Source organism: Dermacentor variabilis, chromosome 9 (genome assembly GCF_050947875.1).
Source record: "Dermacentor variabilis isolate Ectoservices chromosome 9, ASM5094787v1, whole genome shotgun sequence".
NCBI lineage: Eukaryota > Metazoa > Arthropoda > Arachnida > Ixodida > Ixodidae > Dermacentor > Dermacentor variabilis.
In genome coordinates, this window is record NC_134576.1 from 52,280,937 (window position 1) to 52,305,375 (window position 24,439).

The 24,439-nt window shown below is 46.7% G+C and overlaps 1 protein-coding gene across 2 annotated transcripts in view; it reads right to left on the reverse strand.

Moving 5' to 3' along the window:
• r (carbamoyl-phosphate synthetase 2, aspartate transcarbamylase, and dihydroorotase rudimentary) overlaps positions 1 to 24,257 on the reverse strand; it is a 178,089-nt gene extending 153,832 nt beyond the window's left edge. Inside the window, exons 1-7 of one of the 2 annotated variants that reach the window (XM_075704255.1) lie at positions 24,119 to 24,257; positions 23,066 to 23,217; positions 20,701 to 20,970; positions 14,380 to 14,438; positions 7,973 to 8,056; positions 4,960 to 5,101; positions 822 to 1,002 (exon numbers count right to left, since the gene is read on the reverse strand). In XM_075704255.1, coding sequence (XP_075560370.1) covers positions 822 to 1,002; positions 4,960 to 5,101; positions 7,973 to 8,056; positions 14,380 to 14,438; positions 20,701 to 20,970; positions 23,066 to 23,171 — 842 coding nt within the window. In that variant the 5' untranslated portion in view covers positions 23,172 to 23,217; positions 24,119 to 24,257. Of the gene's footprint in view, positions 1 to 821; positions 1,003 to 4,959; positions 5,102 to 7,972; positions 8,057 to 14,379; positions 14,439 to 20,700; positions 20,971 to 23,065; positions 23,218 to 24,060 lie in introns of both variants that reach the window. The other variant, XM_075704254.1, reaches the window with a different exon arrangement.
• Between the last annotated feature and the right edge of the window lie 182 nt (positions 24,258 to 24,439).

Sequence of the window (24,439 nt, forward strand, 5' to 3'; positions counted from 1 at the left end):
TCGTCCACCGTTGATCCGTCAACAGCTTGCGGAAATTCTGACAGCTTGCTTCAAACTTTGGCAATGGCTTCGTCGCATTTATCAAAATTTACAGTCATCACTGAGCACGGTCACGATAGGGAGAGCGGTTGGATGGAGCCGCGCCGCCGGGTTTACCCGCCGCCACAAGGGAAAGCCAACTTCTGGGGGCACTTTACTGCCGCTTGACGTTCGATATATCGGAAGCCGCTGCTATTTTTGTTCGATATAAGCATAATTTTTGCTATATATACTCTAGTAAGTATACCGTGTCCAGAAATTGTTCGATATATAGAATAATTCGATGTAAACGGGTTCGATATAGTCGGGCTCGACTGTATATGTAACGTAGTCCAAAAAACTGCGAGTGCTACCACGTGACTCTGCTCCACCAAAAGGGCCGCGCAAAACATTCTGCCGTATCTTTAGGGCTACAAACTGGATTGTTAGCTGTTACGTTTGACGTGGCTTCAGTGAATTTTACAAATAAAATGCACAGCTAGAAAATTCAAGCTTAGTGGTTTTCATCGTGTGTACGCACTCAGCATATTTATTTTCTTTGTCACACGATGAATGAACATGGACAAACAGCAGTGGCCAATTTAGTAGCTCACAACTGCTGTTAGCAGTAACAAGTATGCAAAAAAAAAAAAAAAAACATTTTGCCACGAAGTCACAGTCACAAAGGTTTTGACATAAGAGGTAAAGCCCTTGCCAAACAAAAACCAAGACATGTTCCAAATGAACAGCTTTAGTGTTTGTGTTTCAAAGCAGAGGGCCAGTTCAAGCTGCTGCATACATACTTCATCTTGTACGTGGTGGCACCTATGGCAAGGCACATCAGCTGGTGTCCTAGGCAGATGCCAAAGACGGGCTTCAGCTTAGCGGGGTCAGTGCATTCAAGGAACGTCTGCAGCATCTTGACTGTTGCGGCACACTGTGTTGGGTCTCCCGGACCGTTGCTCACGAACAGACCATCACAATCTGTGCAAGAGGACGAGAAAAGTGCCCACCAGCCAGCCTTGAGACGATAATCTGATCAAAGCCAGAACATAGTAAAATTGGGAGAAATGAGGCATTAAAATATTCTTTGTAGTACTTACAGCGTCAATAGTAAGCAAAATTTTAACCTTAAAGCCACAAGTGACACTAATTTGCTTCATTTGCTGCCTCAGAAACACCAGCATGCATTCTTCAAACAAGGCAACAACCTGCTTGCAGAATGTCACTAATGATTACAATCAAACCTCTCTATGCAGCAGGGAACCCTCCTACAAATTTCCGATTCCGAAACGCTTCTTTTATGTGCCCATTTGTTGGCACAATAAAAATAAAGCAGCAAGATTCCGAAGGTGACTGCAGTCGCTGATCGTAATTTGGGCGCCGATAATTTGGGCATACTTATAGACTCAGCGTACAGTAAACCCTCGCTATAACGAAGCCGCTTTATCAAGTTATTGCTTTAGTCAAAGTTTCTCCCAGTCCCGTCCAAAATGCATGTATTTTAAATCAGATTACTCAAAGCATACTGATAAGGTGCTCCACTTAGAGCAAACTATCAGGGGCCATGTGTGCACTAATGGCAGCACTCAGTGCCTTTTGCGCCTAAACCCTGCGAATAAAAACTAAATGTAGAGACCTTCCTCCTCTCCTGGCCTCTCCATCTCGCCACATGTGCCTTTGCTTACCGCATGCCCTCTCACTTTGTTCTTTTTGATCATGGCGATCGAGCTTCTAAGCATGTCTAATTGTTGTGATTGCCGGATCCATGATCACCGCGATCAAGAGCACTGACGTGGTGCCAACGCGTGTTAAAAATAAGAGGAAAACAAAAACCCCTAAAAATAATAAGCGCACAGACGCAACCACACAACTCTGTTCCACAGACAGGGAGAGGCAGATAAGCACCGGACCGCCTCACTCACCCTTGCTCGCTGGCTTGGGCAGAAAGATACCGCACAGACTTGTTTGAGGGTCGCACTCTTTTTCACAATTTCGATGAGGCACAGCTTTTACACAGGACCAAACCTTTTTGTCAAATAGTGCCTGCCGCCGGCAACCAATGCACACCCCAGATTCCCAAATGTACCATTGCATTAGAGGCCAATGCACAGCTCTCGCCATCTAGTAGGAACACACAGAAGTGTGCAGTGCGCACAAGTTCACCAATGAGTGCGTGTCACATTGGGGCACCGAATGCGATTGCTCCTCACCCGGATTTTTTTTTCTTCAGAATTTTGGACTACCAAGTTGAGGGTGCGGTACATACACGAGTCTACAGTGCAATCCACTTATAACGATACCACATATAATGATATATCGGTTATAACGATGAGTTGACTTCAGAGTATCAACTTTTGCATTAGGGCTATGAGAAAAAAAAAAAGAACATTTATAACAATATGTTATTCATAGCATGTGGGATATAACGATCGAAATTCTGCCTTTTGGCTGGCGTTTTCTATGAAGGATAATTCAGAGAATTGCCAAGTTCCCTTAATCGAGATGGGGTGAAAAGTTTGCCTACACAAGGTCGTATCTGCCGCTACAGTACAGTGAAACCTCGTTAAACCGTAGTTGGCCGGAGCTCGGGAAAGGTACGTACTAAACGGTAGTACTGTTTAACCGAATAGCATGAGATCGCCCACTTACCTGTCGAAAACGGAACTGAGAGAGAGTGCGATGAACGGGGGGAAAACATGCAGTATTTATTCACTTCGCGCGACAAAAGCGTTATTTTCGTTTGATGCCGCGGCGGCCTAGCACGCCGACGACAGCGGCCTCAAACTTACTGAAGCTGCGTGCCAGCTTTTCAGCCAGCCCCCTCTTCTCGGCAAACACTCGCATGGCAGATTCCTCGCTGGTGTTACGTATTCACCGTGCACGTGCGTAGTAGTGCTGCAGAAGTCCCGAGGGCGCCTTTTTCATTACGGGTGCCGGAGTTTGGAATAATTTTCATTTGGAATAGAGTTACGTTATCGCGCCCCTATTGTCGTCGCGACGATTGCATTCATGAGGCTGAAACGCGCAGCTTATGCCACTGTCGGGCCTGAATCGCCCGTGCTATCGCTTTTCCGTGTCGTCCTCGTCACTGTCGCTAGTCGACACTTCGGCAACAACAGAAGCAACGATGGCGAAAAGTCTAACCTCGTAGCCGACATATCTTCGCGGTCGCAGCAGCGCTGCCGAGCAACTTCTTCGCATTCCAAATGCCACACACTGTAGTCAACAGCAGATCCCTGTTGCGTGTCAGCGCCGACTTCTTCGTGTCACGTTCGATACTACGGACGATGTCTAATTTTTCTTCTATGCTGAGCACCCGGCGTCTTTTTTATCCAAGCTTCGGAACGACGCGAGTCCTCGCTTGCACGACGCCATAACGCTCTCTGGCACCGCGTCGAAATGATGTTGATGTTGATGTGGCTTCACGCGCAAACGCACAGGGCGCTTGGAGGCCGTTGTTCCGATCTCTGAGGCGTCTTGTTCTGCCGGGCCGCCCGATGGAGACGGCGTAGCGCCGTGTTTGCGCGACGAAAAGTTCAAACGCTACGTTTTAACCGATGCGTACGCAGTAAGCTGGTACGGTTTATGCGGATACGAAACACATTATGTTCAATGGCCGCTGAGTCGGGGATTTGACTTTACTACTTTTAAAACGAAACTACTGTTTAAGCGGGTACGGTTTAACGAGGTTTTACTGTATTACTTCATAGCGCATCCCGCCAGTGTGCCAATTGTGAAAGCCACGAAGAACATCGCAAGTTGGCGCAGCATGCCACAAGATGGGGCCAGCTGCTTCGCATCCACATTACCAGCGAGCGCCCAGAGAAATAAATTAAAAAATTTAGAGCCCTTCCACCTTGTGAAGAGGGAAGCCCAGTGAACCTGGCGCTATGGTTGGTTTTGCTATGTTGAAGTTTTCCTATGGTGGGGATTTGCCATGTTGAATTTGACTACTATTGAGAGTTTAGTATTGGGTTAATAAAGAGACATTTACTCAAAGATCCGGCTGTCATAATTTATTTCGTGGCCATTGCAATCACTGCCGTGTTATCACTGTGGTACACGACAAGTGGTTGCACTTTCAATGTGTCAATCCAATGTGTGTCTTCCCGAAGGTTAGGTCGATGCACGATCGCTGGCGAGTTGTGGGTAGGGTAGCATCGGTGAAACACTTGAGGCCAAAGCGCTCCAACATGAAGGTAAGTATCCAAGCCCCATCAGGTCTGCTCACATCGACATTGAAATCCCACGATGACGATAGATGCATTGTTGGCGGGCTTATCTTCCCGAAGACATGCACCTTAAACGTTTCGATCAAGATTCGTCACACACACAGTCTCTTGCTTGACATCTTTGGAGGAGATGTACTGCCACAACGCACCTGCGGCCACTTCACACTGTTGCGCACCCCGCACACTGCCGATCATGGCCAAGTCTCCGGCAAACCACAGACGGTCAACACGATTGGTGGATAGAGACAATAACGTTTTACTATAGCATGGATGCGCCAATCACGGAGCGTGCTAGAGTGCTAAAACAAGCAATTGGGGTTTCACATGCCAAACCACAATCTAATTATGAGGCACACCGTAGTTGGGAGCTGTGCATTAATTCTGATAACCTGTGGTTCTTTCATGTGTACCTAAATCCAAGCACTGGAGTGTTTTTTGTATTTCGCCAAAGATGGTGTAGGCCTCAAACAAAGCATACAAGTCGCAGTGATGCCGATATAATGTGAAAATGGAACAGATTAAAAAAAAAACATTCTGGTTAATCCCAATTTTCTAACACTTAGATGTCCCCAGCAGTACATTTGTGGTAGTAAAAGGCAACAGAAGTAACAAGCCTTGTTCAGTGAATAAAACTGTTGGGTCACTCAAATGTATTGCGTTTAACACTCTAGGCATGCTTTGCGGTAGCATTTAGGGTACAGCTCACCCTTGGGGTCCACAGGATGGTCCCAGGGCACTACCGTGACCCGAGCTCCCCGAGATATGAGACAGCGAAGCTGGTTATACTTCATGCCACAGTCCACCACGGTGATCGATGGCTTGCCTCCTTTGTTGTACACAATGGGTGCCTGCAACATGTGAACAGCAGAGACGTCCCAGACAGCTCTAACAAACCTACAAGCAGGGGCTGTACTCTTAAGCTATCACTTTCGGAGATATTTTACACTCTAGCATCACATAATGTTTAGTGCATGATGCATCCAATAAAGGCGCACTTAAAGTGACATCTCCAAAGGTAGTTGACCAAGAAATACATGCCTAAGGAATAATAATAATAATAATATTTGGGGTTTTACGTGCCAAAACCACTTTCTGATTGAGGCACGCCGTAGTGGAGGACTCCGGAAATTTTGACCACCTGGGGTTCTTTAACATGCACCTAAATCTAAGCACACGGGTGTTTTCGCATTTCGCCTCCATCGAAATGCGGCCGCCGTGGCCGGGATTCGATCCCGCGACCTCGTGCTCAGCAGCCCAACACCATAGCCACATGCCTAAGGAAGAACTTGCCTACTCCATTAATACCAGAAAGCCCTAATACCATTCCACACACAGGAAAATTATGACGGTTTGATCACCTTTATTTCTAGCCATGAAGAGTAGACCTGCATCAAAAGCACGATGAAATGGTATTTTAGTTAAAAGTTAATGCAATAATTGGTAAATGGTTTGCCGAGCTATCCACAACGGAAGCTTCACTCCAGCATGTTGAAAATACTACCATGGCTTTTGCGCTGTTTCCCGCATTATCAGCATTTTGAGGTACGAAACTCAGCGTGTCAATATGATACACTGGGCAAAGTGGAATTCCGAAGGAGAGAGAAGATTGTGTCGCGACATCAGATACAATGTCCTGCACTTCTGAAAGGTGCAGCAACTGTTGCAACATGTTGGGAACTTGTTAGCTGACACTAGTGGTACAATAAGCCAAATGCCAGATCATATCATGCATAAGACCACATGGTCTCTCTACTGATGTGCCCATCCCTTTCCTTTGTAAGGTAGCGAATGGCACGAAGGTCACGGGCCAAGGGGAGAAGTGTGACTTACTGTAGGCAGCTTTGGGCTTCTTACTTTTGCAGAGTCATATCAATATCCTTGGGCAGTTCGTGCTGTTTTTTTTTTTTATTTGTTGGTACAGAAGAATATCTTTACTTTGAACTCCAAGGAAACGGAAATTTGTTAGAATAAAGCTAAGGAGAGCCCCTTTAAATATAGCACCCGATCAATTGTTCTGTACAGTGTACAACACCAAACTGTCACTGGGCTCGCATTGAAAGTCTTGTTCCTCCAACCGCACATGATTGGGAGACTCCTAGGCTCCGTATAAAGTAAAAGTGTGATAAGACCGCACCTCGCGTGCCATTTGCTATGGGTGTGAGGGAAAACATGTGAGGGTGAGCAGAGAAAAATGGGGACTTGGATATTCGCCGTCGCCCCATGTGCCTAATGTTGGACATGATGGGAAGCGTGTGCTAGGAAAGAGGAAGAGGGGGGCAGAATAGTACACCGTAACGTTGACAAAATGCGTGCTAGTGGGGGGGGGGAGGGAGGCAGCAGGTGAGTATGCGTTAAGGTCTTCTTTCTGATTCTTTTAAGCCAGACGGGAAAAGAGGGTGCATGCTGCTCTGCTTGCTCCGGTTTGGTCTCGGCTTTCCTCGTCATTTTTACAGCATGCAACATTATGGTAGCCAGCAACACATCGAACCTACTCCTTTGGTTCAGGTTTGCTTGAAAAGCAGTCGGTGGAATTGAGTAATTTTGTTCCAAACAACTGTTGCACGGTTTTTGGAGTTCGAATTCATTTGAGTTCCTCTCTATTCAAGTACACAGGACTTTGCCGGGACCAACAGAGTAGTTTGAATTAGCTGTCACTTCGAATTAAGAGATTATTTCAAATGACTGGGATTTCACTGTATTAAACACTTTTTCTTTATAAAAAAAAAAAAAAAGTAATTTTATCTGCAATCTCACATTTGTGAGCAATACCGTGTTGAATTTTCAGGTGGCCTGCATTGGAAAAACTGTTGACTTGCAAGTCCAGATAGAGACCATAGGAGTCAATCAAAAGTTTTCAGCAGTGCCTAGCATTCGCATCAAACATCAACTTTGGCCTTTCCTTTTCTTTTAAATTTTTAAAACGAATTCTGCCATCTCAGAGGACATGAAGGTGGCAAGCAAGCAAGCAACTTTCCTTAGTCCGTGCCTGGCACTCTCTTATCTTGGTGGTCTTAATCTAAGTTGCAGTTGGACTGAAGCGAGGAGTCCGCTGCCACAGAGCCAATTAATTCACGCTTTTGTGCTTCAGAACTTAGTGTGCACCCTACATTAACCGCGACCAGGTTTGAAGTGTTCGTTGTAACAGTACGGCACTTTTAAAAATGCTCGTTGTATCTGGATGCAGCTTCAATGGGCAGAGTCAGGAAATTATAAACGCATTGAAATGTGGTTGTTGAAACCAATAATTTGTTATATCTGGGATCATTATAAGTGGATTCGACTGTATTATTTTTTTAACGAATTATTGTTTGTACCAAGCTAGCGTAAACGAGCTGTTCATAAAGGCGCCCCTCCCCAATGCCCAAAGGCCTTCGAGATTCCAACAGAGTTCTGCGCAACTCTACTGAGTCAGTATGCCACTGACGCAAAAAGGCTTACAAAGCTGGTTGTGTAGCAGCACCTACTTTGTCGTTGAGCTGATAGACAATAAGCAATGTGCAGGTGTTCGAAATGCTCGTATGATACTGGTATGAAAAGTATTCCATTTGGTTTCTTCCCATCTACATTTATGGCGTGGTAGTGCAGCCATGTTGTGCATGCTCGCGGATACCTCAACGAGACATCAAAGATGTCTGGAAACGGTGCCATTTGTCACGCAAGCACGAAAGTGCCAACACTAGCAGTTGTAGTTTCCCTATGCCGTGTAGTACCCTTCTCACCTTGAGAGAGACTTCCTTGACAAGGTTCAGCAAATTTGGGTTTTCAAACTGCAGGGAAGTGTGCTCCATGCCTTCTATTATAATCTGCAAATGAGCAGAGGCAGAAAGAAAAGCTTACAATAAATTCATATGCCAGTTCGACGCATGAGCTTAAACAACGTCCAAGAGCTATGAAACCATCTAGAAATCGTATAAGGCAGTGGAAAACAAAGCACGCTTTTTATTACAGACAATTGTGCGTCATAATCAGCTGAAGGAAAGTGCTGGTGAACCCAAAGGCGCCAAGGACACTGGGTTCCTTGTTATCACTGTTGTTATTAACAAGTTCGAATGCAAAATGAAAAGAGGCTTGTGGCAGCTGCCTCTAAATGGGGAAACACTATAGCGTCCTTCAAATGAAAGGCAGCAGCGAAAGTACAAAGGCCAAGAAACACACACACACACACACACACACACACACACACACACACACACACACACACACACACACAAAAAAAAAAGCATTGGGATAATTAGTACTGCACATTCCCGCTGCACTTATGACACATATTCCATAAGTAGACAGAGCCCTTTTGTGCTTCCCTTACAAGGAACACCGGACTTCTACAGTAATAAATAATATGCCACCCACAAAGCAGCAGCACCAACTGGTTAGTCAACAAAAGTGGCGTGAAGTATCCCTGCGGTCACATGTCAGCAGGAAGTGAAGCTGAACTGCCCCAAATCACAACAAATAACAAAAGCACTGCACTTATGTTCAGTTTTTTTTCAAAATGTATGGAATCGCACAGTTAGTACTTTTATGCACTAAAGCAAGTATTATATGCTCCTTGTAGATATATTTGCCCTACTTAGGATGTGCCATTTTTTTAGGCTTGCAGCAAAGTTTATAGCAGTTGACTGGGTTGACATTTTAAACGTTTGCCTCATGAGCTCTCACCAGGGGAGCACTGCAGATCGATCAGTGAAATTCCAGCTGCTACATGATGGTTCAATTGCCTAAACAAGGCATGCAACACTAAATTGCTAACATTGTTGTTAGAAATTACTGATGTTTGCTTGGTGACAAACCCAATATTTCAGCAAAGCCCAGACCACAAAACCACACAGCGAGTGTTTTTTGAACCTCGGCGCTCTGAAACATATGGCAATATTAAAAGAAGACAAAGTGCCAGATCAGACGAGTGTGTCGTCAGTACGATCATAGAGAAACCCCTTCACACTCAACAGCAGCTGCTGACAAAACATTCTCTACACTGCTCTTACTGCCTTCCCATAGCTGCCACTTCTCAAAGGCAAGCACACGTGTGTCATATGTGCAATAGCTTAACCACAAACTATATCTATGCTGCACAATTTTTTTTTTTTTAATTATGGGGTTTCACGTGCCAAAACCACTTTCTGATTATGAGGCACGCCGTAGTGGGGGACTCCGGAAATTTTGACCACCTGGGGTTCTTTAATGTGCACCTAAATCTAAGTACATGGGTGCTTTCGCATTTTGCCCCCATCGAAATGCGGCCGCCATGGCCGGGATTCTATCCTGCGACCTCATGCTTAGCAGCTGCACAATTTCTATGCTGGAAAAGCACGTTGTTGTTCTCAATACAGCTGACATTATTGAAGATATGAGAGGCAGTACAGTGCAGTCCACTTATAACGATATCGAGAAAGACGAAAAATACCGTATGATCGTTATAACCGATGATCGCTATATCTGGACTGCAGTTATCAAAAAAAAAAATTTTTTTTAAACGCGGAACATACCTTTGCAGCTCCGAACTCCAATTCGCTACTTGCTCTAAAGAATATATGATGTAGATAGTAGGCCGTAAAAAACAAACTTTATTTCTAGCGCCAATGACCGTGTCAAGGGTTAGGCGCGCCGAAATAGTCCGAAATCTGCACTTGCTTTTGCGGCAGCTTCAGATTCACAATCGCGGTGTGCATGGATTCCAGCTGCTGCGCGAACACTGGCGGCAATCCTTTAGCATGCATAACATCAATTAAGGAGTCAATCGACGACAGTGCACTTTGCGTGGACATCGTGGTCGGGGTCAAGGAGCCACTGTCGATCTCGTTGTCACTGTCGCTGATGCCGTCGCCATCGTCGCACAACTTTGCCGTCTGTCGAGACAGCACATCTTCGGCGATTGCCTCGTCAGTGACTTCATCGCAGAACGAGGCAGCACTGTCTGCAGTCAAAAACTCCTCCTTCGACACAACACCTGTGTCACCAGTAGGAACGAGCTCCCAGAGCTCGGTATGTCAGCGACTTCCACCGGGTCGGTCTCAGCGGGTTGGGGAAGTTCGTCCTTACGCACAAAGCCCGCCTTCTTGAAGCAATTGGTGATGAACCACTGGTAAAGCGCCTCTTCAACATCGGTGTACAAAGGGTCTCTAACCCTTTTCCGCTGATTGGCATGGCCGCTGATAGCTCCTGCCTTCACAATCGCGGTGCTCCCGGTTTTCAAGATGGTTGATATCGTTAACTGGACGAGCTCATACTTCTTCACGAGGGCGCTCACCTTGAAGCCGCATCGAGAGTCCTGCAAAATATCCATCTTCGTGTTAAGTGACACAGCTTTGCGCTTTGTCGGCGCCATCTTCTAACTGGGTTGAACCATTTGAACCGTTGGTTGCACGCTGCTCCGGTGGCGTCAGCCTGCTATCGCGAGAGAGACGCGGGACGGGCGCCACCGCGCCGCTTTGCTTGTCGCTTTTTTTTTCTTTCTCTCTCTTTCGGAGCGACTCTGGCCGATGCGCATGAAGCAGCTAGCGGCATCTTGTGGCACGCTGCGCTTACTCAGCTATTCTCCGGTGCGCGGGCGGGGCGAGACGCGCTGCGCGGTAATGGCGGCAGATACGAACTTACGGAGGTAAACATCGCCTCGTCTCGACATCGTTCGTTTCAGGGAACTAAGCAACGCAAGTGTTACGATTATTTGGCACGGAAAACGCCGTCCAGAGTGCAAAATTTTGATCGTTATATCCGATATGCGGTGAATAACCTATCGTTATAAATGGTATTTTTCCCCATAGACCTAATGCATAAAATGACACTCTCATGTTGACCCATCGTTATAACCGATATATCGTTATATGTGGTATCGTTATAAGTGGACTGCACTGTATTCCTGCTCCTATAACGAAGAATTCAAGAATTTAAACTAAAGAACCTATTTTCGAGTAAACACGGTACCTAGCGATTACTCTCGAACAAACCTGCATAACGTCCCACTTTGTTTACTCTTATGCCTCTCCTTTTTTCCTCTTCAGTCCCTTCTTTTAATTTTCCCTCCCCTTTTCCCTTTCCCCAGTGTTGAGTAGCCAAGCAGGCTCAGTCCTGGTTAATCTCCCTGTCTTTCATTTATCAATTGCTCTCTGTCTCTCTCCCTCTCCAGTCTCAGTGCAAATCTTACAGTGGAAAAGACGTGAAATGTGAAAAAATAACCGAAATGATAAAATAAGCATCCATAATGGCAATTCCATTGCTCTCTGTTCTGTTCTTGATGTGCATATGTGTTTGCGCATACTGGCACCTTTCTTGAAAAGTGTATGCACATTCTCTCAAGACCATTGGGAGGGACGCTCTTTCCTGTCAAGTCACTTTTACACACTATTTCGCACCTTTCCACTGTAAGAAGTTGTGGAGATGTGAGACTCTCACGCGTCCCCTGATATCTTGTTTTCCCGCATAGCTCCTGTCTCCTGCAGTGCGGCTTTGCCACGTGGCCTGGCGCCCGCAGCGGTTGAAGCGCAGTGCGAGAGATGGCGCGAGTGTTGTGCTGCTAGCACCGCCTCACGGCAGGGTTATTTGGGTGCGGGAAAGACAAGGCGCTTCCTCTTTGGTTCGAGGTCATCAAGCGGCGCGGACGTACCGCGCGTGCGCCGATCCATGCTTCTGTGCGACTGTCTCGCGTGGCCGCCTTCGAACGCGCCACCGTTCGCGTGACTGTACGCGCGAACGACCAGGCGTTGCGATCCAGCATGGGGGCGAAGATATTCGCTCGCTATCCGGTCGCGGTGAGTTGGACTTCCTAGATTTGCCGAGCGACCATCGGCCTGTTTTGTGGATAGCAACTCGGCTAGCAGGCATTGATCTATGAAAGGTGCAATAAATGCCCTTGTGATTGTTTGCACTACTGTGTTGTCGTTCCTTTGTCCCAAGAGTACGGGGGTGAGGACCCCACATCTGGTTGCCCAACGTGGACCTCTTGGGGCATCGGACGATAGATTTAACAGTTGTGCTTTGTTCGAGACCTTTGTTTGAACCGACGCGTAGGGCTAGCGTGGATTTTGATTGCTAGCGTTGGTGGTGTGCTTTCTTGAGCGAGGCGATGGTGGCTGTAGTGTGTTTGAACATGTCAACGTGCTAAGCCTTTTCGCAAGTGTTTTTTTTTTAATGACATTCGTCGGTACGAGAGCCACATGGTCTGCATCCTGGGAGAGCGAGGCTTAGCGCTCGAGGAGCATTGGCAAGCCTGAAGCGAGCGAGTACGGAAGCCTCGTGGGTGGTCCGAATTTCTTATGTAAATAGCTTCTTCTATCTCTTTAACTCTGATGAAGTCGCGGCTCTGGGAGCCGGGTGGCTGCGGGTGCCACTACGGGCTGACTGGTATTGCGGCCTGGCACCGGGCACTCCGACACCGTCTGGGACGGTGGGCGCCGTCAACTCGGATGCTGTGTGCACCGAGCGGGGTAGGACCACCTAAGAGAGCTGACGTCTCCTCGCCGCTGCCTGTTCTGGGCCCATTTTGGGTGTTGTTTTTTGGATGCCGGTTGTCAGGGTAGCGACGCTTTAGGCCTAAGGCTTAACGAAGCTGCCTGTCGCACGTGGAGGGACACGACCTGGTGGACCGTGGCGTTGAGGTGTTGCACTTTGCTTCCCTCATTCTAGTTACCCTCGCACGAATTGAAATTACTCGTTCGACTCATGGAAGCTAGCTTCGTTCCCGTGAACTCAGCAGCTGAGTAGCTGCCCGATCTTTTGCTAGCAGAGTTGAACATCGTACCATGTGGGCGACGCGCATGCAGAATTCCTCTCCCTTGCACTACTTTAGTGTTTGCCGAGTGTGTTGAGTGTACGCAGCGCGATTGTAGTCACCCCTGGTTTGCCGTCACCTGCACATCGTCTGCGCTGCTGCCCCGTACTACGATCGAGCCACCGGGCAATGGTGATGCTGTGGTGACTTCGGCGCAGCGACTTCGGTGGCCGCCTGTATCCAGCTCGCAACCCTCGGCGGTGGAGAAAAAAGCTAGCGATCACCGACAGCTATCGCGGCTCGCCAGCAGGGCGCGTCGGCGCGAGCGACGCTTGCTCGTGCCGACTACTGCGTCGCCGTTTCCAGAGTCCTGGCCTGGAATCGAGCCGCCGAGTCTGCAGAGCTGCTGCTGTGACCAGTGGACACCAGCGGTGTACCCCAAGGACAATGTCTGCTCGCATGTTATGGACAGCGTGGGGACATTTCCTCAGCGTGGCCACTGTTGCATGTACAACCTTGTTCGCGAGGCACGCGTTCATGTTAGACCGTGTGACATGTTTCGCCGGAATATGTCGTGATTTAAGGGTGGGGGGATGCGCGACTCTCACGCGTCCCCTGATATGTTGTTTTCCCGCATAGCTCCCGTCTCCTGCAATCCAGCTTTGTAGCGTGGCCTGCGTGATGCCGTGATGCTCGTGGCGGTCCGAGTGGTTGAAGCGCAGTAAGAGAGATGGCGCTAGTGTTGCACTGCTAAAGCCGCCTCACGGCGGGGTTACTTGGACGAGGAAAAGGAAGGCTCTTCCTCTTTGGTTCGGGCACGGCAAGCAGTGCGGAAGTGCCGCGCGAGCGCCGATCCATGCTTCTGTAAGACAGTCTCGTGAAGCCTCGTGCGAAAGGGCCACCGTTCGCGTGACCGTACGCGCGAACGACCAGGCGTTGGGATCCAGCAGAGGGGCGAACATATTCGCTCGCTATCCTGTCGCGGTGAGTTGGACTTCTGCGATTTGTCGCGCGCCCATCGGCATGTTTTGTGGCTAGCAACTCGGCTAGCAGGCATTCATCTATGAAATGTGCAATAAATGTCCTTGCGATTGTTGGCACTACTGTGTCGTCGTTCCTTTGTCCCAAGAGCACGGGTGAGAACCCCACAAAGTATGAACCAACCGGCCCAGAAACAAGTAGTTACATATTATATCTGTCTACATGTGGGTGTATCTTCATAATTTACCAACAAAAGACTCTGCCAAGTGCTGTAAACTTATATTTGTACGTATATCCACCAATAGTTCTTCAGCAAGCTCTTAAAATCTCAAGAAACAGATTGCTGCATATCTTAATGAAAGCAGACATTAAGCCTGGGACAAGATAGCACAGCCTTACATACACGCCGATGCAGGCTATGAAAAGGAATGTATGCCTGACCTTTCCAAGCATGGTGCCCTTTTCCCGGATCTTCTTGGTCAGCTCCCGAGTGTCAATTCCTGTAAGACAATGCTGCTTGTAAGCTTGTGATAGTTAAGTGGGCTAGAACACTGATTGCTGGGCAAAAAAAATGCAATTCATACAACTAAAACAGTGGCAACCAAGGCTTGCTGACAGTGTTTTCAATTCTATGTACAGGTGGGGACAAAATGTTACAGGATCTGTAAGTGCATGCCAAACTGCATTTCTGCACTTCATGATGAAGCAAGCACCTGGTGTCGAGACATTACAGTGAGCATGCATGATTTTTTTTTGCTCATGTACTTGCCAATACGCCCCCTTCTAGCCATCCTGCTATTAGTGCCGTCATTAATACAGATGATTGCGCTAGTAGAGCAGTGTCTGCTTTGGTTGGAACGTGTGGTGCATTGTCGCACATCACAACAGGCAAAAAGATACTGCTCTTCTAGCGTAATCTTCTGCACTCATCACGATTCCGATGGCAGTCATAAACAAAAGTGTCAGCGCGACAATTTTGTTTGTAACAAACAAAAAAAGACCCAGAAAATAATCTTTGTTTATGACTATTACTTTGCAATACAGCTTTTGTCCCAATGTTTTACAAGTAGCTAAAAAAAGACCAAGGCTTACAGGAAGATGCAGACGAAGTAATCAACAACAGTCAAACAAGGGATGACTCAGGCTGCAGTGAGAGACATACTGATACGCTCAAAAACTGGGAACAGGATTATGAAAGGGATTATCTGTGCAAGAAGACAGGAGGAGGAAGTGAGTGAAAAAGTATGAGATGGAAAATGGCATCTAGCAGGAGAATTAAAGGAATGCGCAAGGCCATCCGAGATCCTCCATTACAATATTTGCAGTTGTTGAACTGAAGGAGACAAACCTCATCACTGGAATGTTGCTTCTAGCCCAGGACATCCATTTTAAGTTTAACCACTGCTGTTCTGTTCCGATGACTGACACACGGGTGTCTTCAACCATCAAAAAAGCTACTTGTCCTCTACGTAAATTCTTGAAGCAATCATGAATGTTCACTTCCATCCTGTTCAGCATGTGATGATAAGTGCAACTTGTAGAGGCAGATCTGAAACTGGTAAGAATTGCAAAGAAGTGTCTGGCTTTCGTGAGAGGGCATTTTTGATTTCAGTACACCACCTTGGCTATGGCCAGGTGGTGTGCTGAAGGCAATGCACTCGAGCACCTCATCTCAATGCAACTCCTCCACTATCAGCTACAGGCCAATGTCATGTTATACTCCTTGGCACCACCGATAACTCCTTCGGTCTCTGATATGCCTTCACTAAGAGAGTCGCAGCCTGGCATATCATATTTTATTGTGATAGCAATTACAGTGAAACCTCTATACTACACACACCACAGTAACAAACTTTTCAAAAATCCCCTGCTGAATACTTATAGTTTCAATGTAAAAATATTTCAGTACTATGAACTTCAGAATACTGAACTTTCACAGTAACAACCATTACTCAGTTTCTATGTCATGTTAACAAACCCTCAGTACTAAAAATTAATATTCCAAAATCAGGGGGTTCTTAGATTTCTGTCCTGGCAACCAGAACAGTAGGCTGGCAGACAACAAGGCGCAGATGCCACGATGCATGGGTTCGGAAAACATGAGACAGCACCGAAGGAGAAAAAGGAGAGGGGGGACTATATATTCTTTTTCTTTTCTTTCTTGTTATTGCAGAGGCAATGATGCATCAGTTTTTAGTAGTGCATGCTCCACCCAGACAAGTGTCGCGTAGCAATGGAGGTGCATCTACTCCTTTTCCCCTTCCTTCTCTGCATGCCTCTTCATTCTTAGGCGCTTCCCAGCGTCCGGCAGGGAGAAATGTAACCTCCATGTTCGCGGGGATACCACACAGTCGCACTTTTCAAATGGTGCCAAAGGTTGCACTTTGAAATAGTACAGGTGTCCACCTGGAGCACGACAGTTGCAGTGTTCATGGCAAGGAATGTGAGAAAAACAAGCAAACAGAAAGAAATAGTGCGCCTTCGAGAAGCTTTCTCTTTCCTCTTTGTTGGTGGTTTTCTCAGTGTCAGTGCCTCTCTAGCCCCCGCTGCCCTTACTGTACGGTGCTTCAGTGGTGCATGGCAATGGTATCTATGAAAAATAGCTACACTGCAGGCCGAGCACAAACGGCTGTGTTTTCGCTGACAGCTCGTATGATAAGAATGGATGGTTTGATGGGTGGAACATTTAATTTTGGGGCCTTCACTATCATGAAAATTCAGAGCAACGAAAAATTTGCAGCGATTCCCAGAAGTTTGTCATATAGAGATTTCACTGCATATCAACACTCCAGGCAAATTTCCGCTGCTATCACCGTTGGCATTGTCATGAGGTTCTGTTATAAAGTCCAAGCGCGATAAGATTGCGGCTGCACATAGTACGCTGTAGGTGCAAGGTAAGGCATGCAAGGGCGAGCCGAGAAGGACTATGACTTGATTCCCGCGCCATCTCGCTAGCACAAGAGAGGGAGGTGGGGAGATGAGCACGCACTAGGAGGAGGAAGAGGTGTAGGTTAGAGTGCATCTCTTTTTCTAGCTCAGCTGCAGCTGAGCGCGGCCACGCGCACCTGATCTTGGGGGTAATTAATCTGCAGTGCATGCAACAGCTGGGCGAGCCGGGATAGTGCCTTCGAGAGTGCTATATTATCGCACATCTAGTTCGCACTGAAGGGAGAGGAAGCACGAAGGGGAATTTGCTTGCCACTGCTGCCACTCTTCATTGGGCCAGCACTGTGACACCGAGTGTATGTGGTCATCGAGTCAGACCTGTTCATGTTTGCCAGTTTGTGCATGACACCATGCTTGCTAATTAAATTGGTGAGCGAATGTTTACTGCAGTTTATACGGCCGATAAAACTACGAACCTTGCTACATGTAGTTGCCTGATACTTAGCTATCGCTATTACTGCTTCGCCTTTCGGGCAATGTGGCTTTGTTCGGTTCCACTGCAGTAAGAAGGTCTCTCACAGTGGACGTCGATCACCTCCTTAAGCTGATTCAATCCCGATTGATCAATTGGGGTTCTCACTTCCCAAAGCAGCACAGCGGCTATGTGGAAGATATAGTGAAGGCTCCAGATAAATTTTGACCAGCCTCAGCTTAACATGCACTTATATAAGTACATGAGCATTCTTGTGTTTTGCTTTCATCATAACGTGGCTGCCATGGAAGCGTATAAACTTGTGACCCCACGCTCAGCAGCAAAATGCCATAGCCACCGAGTCACCGCGGCATGTCACCTAGTGCCTGCACATTTTATGATTTCATCGTCATGTGCGTCTTCCAGCCTACAAAACAATGACACTGTGGAAGCACACCTCACATGCATCACGTCATCCCTATCACATTGACCTCGAGTTTTACTAGTGTGACGAAAAGCAACTGTTGAGCTAGGAAGAGATTTCTCATTTCTGCAGTAATATAGGTCTTCCACCACTAGACCACTGTTTGATGGTCACCAAATTAAAATGATCATGAGTGCATCACTTATAAGCCTGCCTACTGACGAGCCAAGTTGAAAACCGCAATAACGGTGATGCCCCATCTAAACCTGCAGCAAGCCCATGTGCACATACAGATGTGGCAGCACAGCTGAACAAGCACAGGCAATGCGTGGACGAAAAGTTCCAGAGATGATGGCAAACCTGAACAGTAAAACTATGAATTTACCGTGACTGTTGTTCTTAGGGTACCTTCAGCCAATTTCCAGCAGTCATGTCTGTATAACTGTTTTCCCTGAGCTTCAATTTTAAAAATGCCATTAAAATTTCTCCAGTGCGGGGCAGAATCAAACCTGCTTAACATGGGTTCGTTAAGCACAGCAACCCAATGCTCAAGCGTGTTTTTTTTTTTTTTGAACTTTCAAACTTTCAAACTTTATTTTGCATTTTCCTTTGCACAGAAAAAGAAAATGCAAGGGCAGGAACAAAAAGCTGCCCAATCGCAGCTTGACGAGGTTCCTGTCCCCTGTCTTTGACGAACAGTTGCAGAATATTCACAAAGAAAATCGGTTACATATGTGCAAAAACAATTTCATATTATACAGATATTGATATTCACAGCAGAACATTTATAACATCTGTATACATATATTCACATGCGCATCTACACCAACCCAGCATCTATACATATTTGCATCTGTACATGTAGGCATACATCTGTATACAGAAAAAAGTGGAGGGAAAAAAAAAGATCATGTACAAATGACAAGGAACACCTGAACAAAAACGCTTTAAAATACCAAAAACTCAACTCAATGTAACGGCAATGTTCAGCAGAACAAAATAAAAATGCGGAACGATGGAAAAGCGAGGTTTGGAACATGCTAAAAAATAAAATGAATAAAAAAATAAAAAAAAATAAAAATGGCAAATGTTATTTATAAAATTTGACCATTATTAATTAAATTGCCCTGAATGCCCCTGTGGAGAGAAGGATAAAAGGGGCCCAGGACCACCTATTGGGCTTGGTGGAAAAACACATTCTGCGGATAGCATACGCTGCTGTGAACATCTCAGCCAAATTTTACAGTCATGTGCAGCACATGGAGCTTGGAAACAGAGTACGAAGACACCTATTTCTCAAGCGTTCCCTTTTGAACAGAAGCCTGCTCCTCACTCTTTTCTGGACGCTTTATTTCATAATATAGCAGATTCCTATACGTGGCTACTGTTGGCCAATAGCTGATGTCAATCATCAAGAATGGCGTTTGGATCAGCATGCTTCTTCCTACTGTTATTGTGTATATTTATTGATGCAATTTGACAAACAGGCTGAAGTAAGCCAAATTCAGCTTTTGACTTTTGATAATAATTACCTTCTTCCGAAAGAAGCCGACTATTGTTTGCTCACACTTGGCCACTGCTGCCTGCAGTGGCCAAGTTTGGCCACCCTGCTTAATGGTGTCGTAGCCGTCGGGTCTCTCTAATTTCGACTAGTTTTGAACACTCAACCAGCCAGCAACCCCGTGAAATTTAAGGTTAGCCAGCGCGCTCTCCCTCCTGGTCGCTCCTGGTTAGACACCTTGGCAGACTACTGATATTGCTTCAAAAACGCACAAACGGGATGTGGCTCCTATCCATGGGCCAAGGTGGTGCAGGACAAAGATGGACCACACCCCGTAGCATGGCCAGACTGGAGCCTATCAGTGCAAGCGCACACTCAAGCACTGTCGTGAACATAGCAAACGCTACACATATGCATTGCAGTTGCATGTAGCTGCGGTCTGTTACGTAGCACAGATACCGTGGCCGCTGTGGGGTGGCGCGATGCATCCGCTGGCTGAGCGCGCTGCAGCTTGCCGAGGACAACTGTCTTTGACGCGTCGTAGTGACCAAAATATGAAGTACTGGCGTCTACGTGAACATCCAAAATCAAATTTGAACTTCGTGCCACAGTGACGTTCAGTAGGCGGAACGTTGTACGTAGGCACGCCCCACTCTGCCGCAGCCTTTGCAGTAGAAGTCATTGAAGAAGCAGCAAAAGCACCGTGTAAGGGATATTTGACTGCTAGTAACTCCACTTTAGCTGAATGCATTGAAGTACTTTTTGCGGTAAAGTATTTCTGGAACAGTCCATTGTAACTTCAAATGAATTTCTTAACTTGGATAAAAAGTGGTTCAGGGCCCATTTAATGGTATCTTTTGCTGAACTCTATCAATGTGCTGAGAGTGCACGTCACAGGTGTATATGCGTGTGATAAAAGTGAAACTACCTGCTCTGCTAGCCAAAAATGAATGAAAAGTGTTACGCGTGAAATAAATGCCTATGCAATTTTGTTGCAGAAGTCAGATATCCTGAACCGTAATGTTAAACTGCCAGTGGAACAAAACTGGCTGTGGTTAAAAGGCTGCATTTAGGGAAGGTTTCTTTGTGATGTCTGCAGACGTACACACCATGGTCTGTGTGGCACTGTGGCACATGTGTGTAATAATGCGATTAGCATTCTTAGCGTACTTCCCCCACTTGAAATTGTAAATAAAGGCATCTTCAGCAATATGGTTTATTGCTGCCTTGCTTCAATGCTAATCCCATTAACATTGACAATCACTGTGAAACAAATTCTACCGTAATTTTTTTTCCTGTTTTGTTATGAAAAGAAAAAATATCAAAATGTTCTGGGTCAGTTCTGGTTTGCAGAAAAATAACGGCTTGTTTAAATTTGCGGCTACCTTCCGGTTTGATACCCTGATCAAAAGTAACAGTTGTACGGAGGAGGCATCCTACCAAGCAAAGAACCACAAAAAAACCCAATGACTTCCTTACCCGAGATGCCTGGCACAGCTGCCGAGTGAAGCCAGTCAGAGAGGGACTGATGGGCGCTCCAGTGGCTGTACTTGTCCACACACTCGCCCACGACCAGGCCGGCCGCCCAAATCTTGTGCGACTCGAAGTTGATGGGAATGCCGTGCGCGTCTTTCTCGGTGTTGGGAACACCATAGTTGCCAATCAGTGGATATGTCAACACAAGAATCTGCCGGCAGTACGAGGGATCGGTCAGAGATTCCACATAGCCCACCATGCCTGTCTGGAACACTGCATGGCAAATAGCGGGGAGGGGAAGAACAAGGAAGCAGCAGCTTGAGACACTAAAATTAGCATTGCCAAAAATCAAAACCCTGTTAATCAGTGCAATGACATTTAAAGAAATATTTTCCAATATGCAAGTTAAATTAGTAGCAAATTAAAATAGGACGGTTTTGAAGAATGAATGCACTGCACCTGCAAAGAGCAGCTTCCACAAGCATGGAAAAGAGAAATGTGAGAAAGGAGTGGCCCAACTGCTTTGGAAGTAACGTGCCTGTTCCTGCTGACACACAGCCTTTATCAAAAGAAACAAAGCCATTGTTTGCATGGCTGTAGCTGCCTTTCTTGCCATCACCCCCCAGAGCTTTCTAGCACAAGTTACAACATGGCATTGCCAGGATTAAGCAACACCCGTGCCCCTAATCCCCTCGTGGCTTCGTTTCTTTTGACAAAATGATATCTCCTTGTCAAGAATCTGCAATAAAAAGCAAGTCCTGCCTAATTTATAGGAGAAAAAAACTACATGGCTATCCCACATATGTTTCCTTCACTAGAATGTACCAATGCAACTTTTCGTCTTCAGGCTCTCATCACTAATAGATGTGTGTGTGTGTCCCTGTGAAACCCACTCGTTCACCAAGGGTGTCAGAGCATAGCCTCCAAGATCCTTAGCCTGACACAGATTGCATTCCAGTGCTCTGCTGACAATCGCCAAGGCTGTGAAGCATAGGGAGCAAGGAAAAACTTTGGAGGGTGCATCGCGCAACATGATTGAAGCCAAACCTGTCGGCCCAACATGTGACCGTCATGTCAAAGTGTGCGTTGGTTTTCATTGCTCCCGCCCTGAAGGCTAAGCCATGGCAGGGCAGCCAAACAAGAGTGCAAACAATAACAACTGCCAGGAACCAAACGTCTCGGCAAATCTCGAGTCCTGCTCCGTGATTTTGACACGAGGTCACGTGTTGGGCCAATACTGAGCAAAGGGACTGGCGTCACAGAGCGTTCACTTGCCAAGGTTGGCTGCGTGACATAACGCTCTCTCCTAACTTTCTCCATGGTTGGCACAGATAGCATACGAGTTCTTCTGTTTACGGACGAGTTACAGTACACGCGACTGGTTGTTTTCGAGCCCTCCAGAGGTTTCTGGTGGCATGTTATACTTGACTGGTCGAAATCGATTGCTCGCAACTTGTTCAGCTGGTTCTTCCAGAATGCCATGATCCAGCTCGAAGCACTCGGAAGCACTGTCAGCTTTGACCTGGGTGCATGATTGATATCTGGCAAGGTTCTTGTCATGTGGATTCTGCAGCATCCAGTGTTGGTATGGCCAGGATAGTCACTCTAGCGTGGTGTCAGCCGTGGCAATGCTTTGGCACAAGTGCGTCTTGTTTGCTTACAACATAATAATAATAATATTTGGGGTTTTACGTGCCAAAACCACTTTCTCATTATGAGGCACGCCGTAGTGGAGGACTCCGGAAATTTTGACCACCTGGGGTTCTTTAACGTGCACCTAAATCTAAGCACACGGGTGTTTTCGCATTTCGCCCCCATCGAAATGCGGCCGCCATGGCCGGGATTCGATCCCGCGACCTCGTGCTCAGCAGCCCAACACCATAGCCACTGAGCAACCACGGTGGGTTGTTTGCTTACAACAGAAGAAGTGCTTTTGTATCCTGGTCTTGCTTCCAATTAATCTGGGGAGCAGCTGCACATTCAGCTTGTCCCCGCTTCCTCTGGCTCCGATAAAGAGCGGGCTCCACATTGTTGCAATCCAAGTGGGAGAAGGCAGTAGGAACCAGCTGAATGTACCATTAAATTTACGAAAAGACCTGCTGCGTTCAAGGAAGACATTATCCTTAATGAAGTCCAATTTTATCCCCTCTCCAGATCAAACAAGCTTGTGAAGAAGTTGAATGTAATGGGTTTTATGTTCCAAAGCAACACACGAGTTAAGATCCCGGCTTTTGTCGATGAGTATGTGAGGGCATCTACAAGCGAAATGAAAGTGCATATTCAGATGAAAGAGAAGCAAGCAAGGTGTGCAGCTTCACTCGCTGTGAATGACGAGACTTGAGGAAAAGCAAGGCATTGGCAAACTCACCAACTTCCCCGGAAATACACCTCGGATTTCCAAACGCGACACCCGAATATGTAGACCCATCTTCCAGAACGAGCTGCGCAGATCTGCGCTTTGGGGTGGTCTCCATGGCAATGCGGTGGATGACGCTGCTTTTTCACGACTACTAGGGAAATCTGAAAGAAAAAAAAATTAGTTGTTTGCATCAACGAGAACACCTCAGGGCAGGGACAGGAACGTACACAGGGGTAATGACAACAACAGAAACTACAGCTGAAGGTAGGGCGCAGGACTCTCTACCAGTGATACTTGAAAACGTGCTTCAAAATGGTACATAAACGCCTTGGGCACGTTTGGTGGAAGTGTGGCTTTGGTGCGCTGTACACGGAAACATGTGCCATCATGTATAAACATAAAGCAGCGAACCTCCAAGCGGCAGTAAGGGTGAAACCAGCCTAATGCTTCACGCATTACATAATAGATATAAAAGCGTGAAGTTTAATGCAATCGTTTAACCGGCTTACTAGGTGAACGGCTGCTGGGAGTTCACCAATACACGAAGTGCTTAGCGTTACTCACACTCATTCTTCCAAGCTGAGCGCGGGAGAGATTGGCGCGGTCGCCTCTCCTTTGCACGGTAAATCCCAGCAACAGTTCTCCGTCAATGAGCAATTTACCGTCTAAATTATTTGTGTATGTTGAAGCGAGAAACTCCGTCGATGTTTACTACACATACACGGTAAAACAACGAAGTTATCGAAATGTGCCTAAGAAACGGCGTGCAAGTGCCGACTGCACGTAGCTTGGGGGCAGGTACTACTAGAAACCGCAGGCATGAGTGTTTGGTTCAATGAGTTGTCGTGTCTGTGGCAATACGCGACGCCTTTAGAGACAGGCACAAATAAGCTGCTGATGTTGCGCTCCGCAATTGTGTCATCAAAGTATTCGAAAAACGGCACATGTGCGGCGTGCGTGTGGCGGCACTGCGAAGAGACAAAACATGCTCAAAGCGCGCTTACCTACTCGAACATGCACCGCGCACAGGGAAAAAAAAATTACGAAGGTTCGAGAACCTACAGTTCAAGTCTGCCGGGAAGTTGAGCTTCAGAAAACGACTAATTCTCACGTCAGCGCTCACCACGGCGACATTGTTTACTGGAAAACACGTGCCGCAGCTTACGCAGTTCAAGTCGAGCTGCGCCGGCTGACCCGCTCAGCGCGCTCACGTGTATTACGCAAAGAGCCCACCACGTGTCGCCACCTTATCGCTAGCTTTTCTTTTTTTTTTGGCAAAAAGTGTTGATTTTTCACGTTTCTGATTTAGAACCAGTTATACTTCAATAATTTAACACAAGATTTAAGATTCGCGGACTAGACATTCGTTGTAAGCAGCCTATG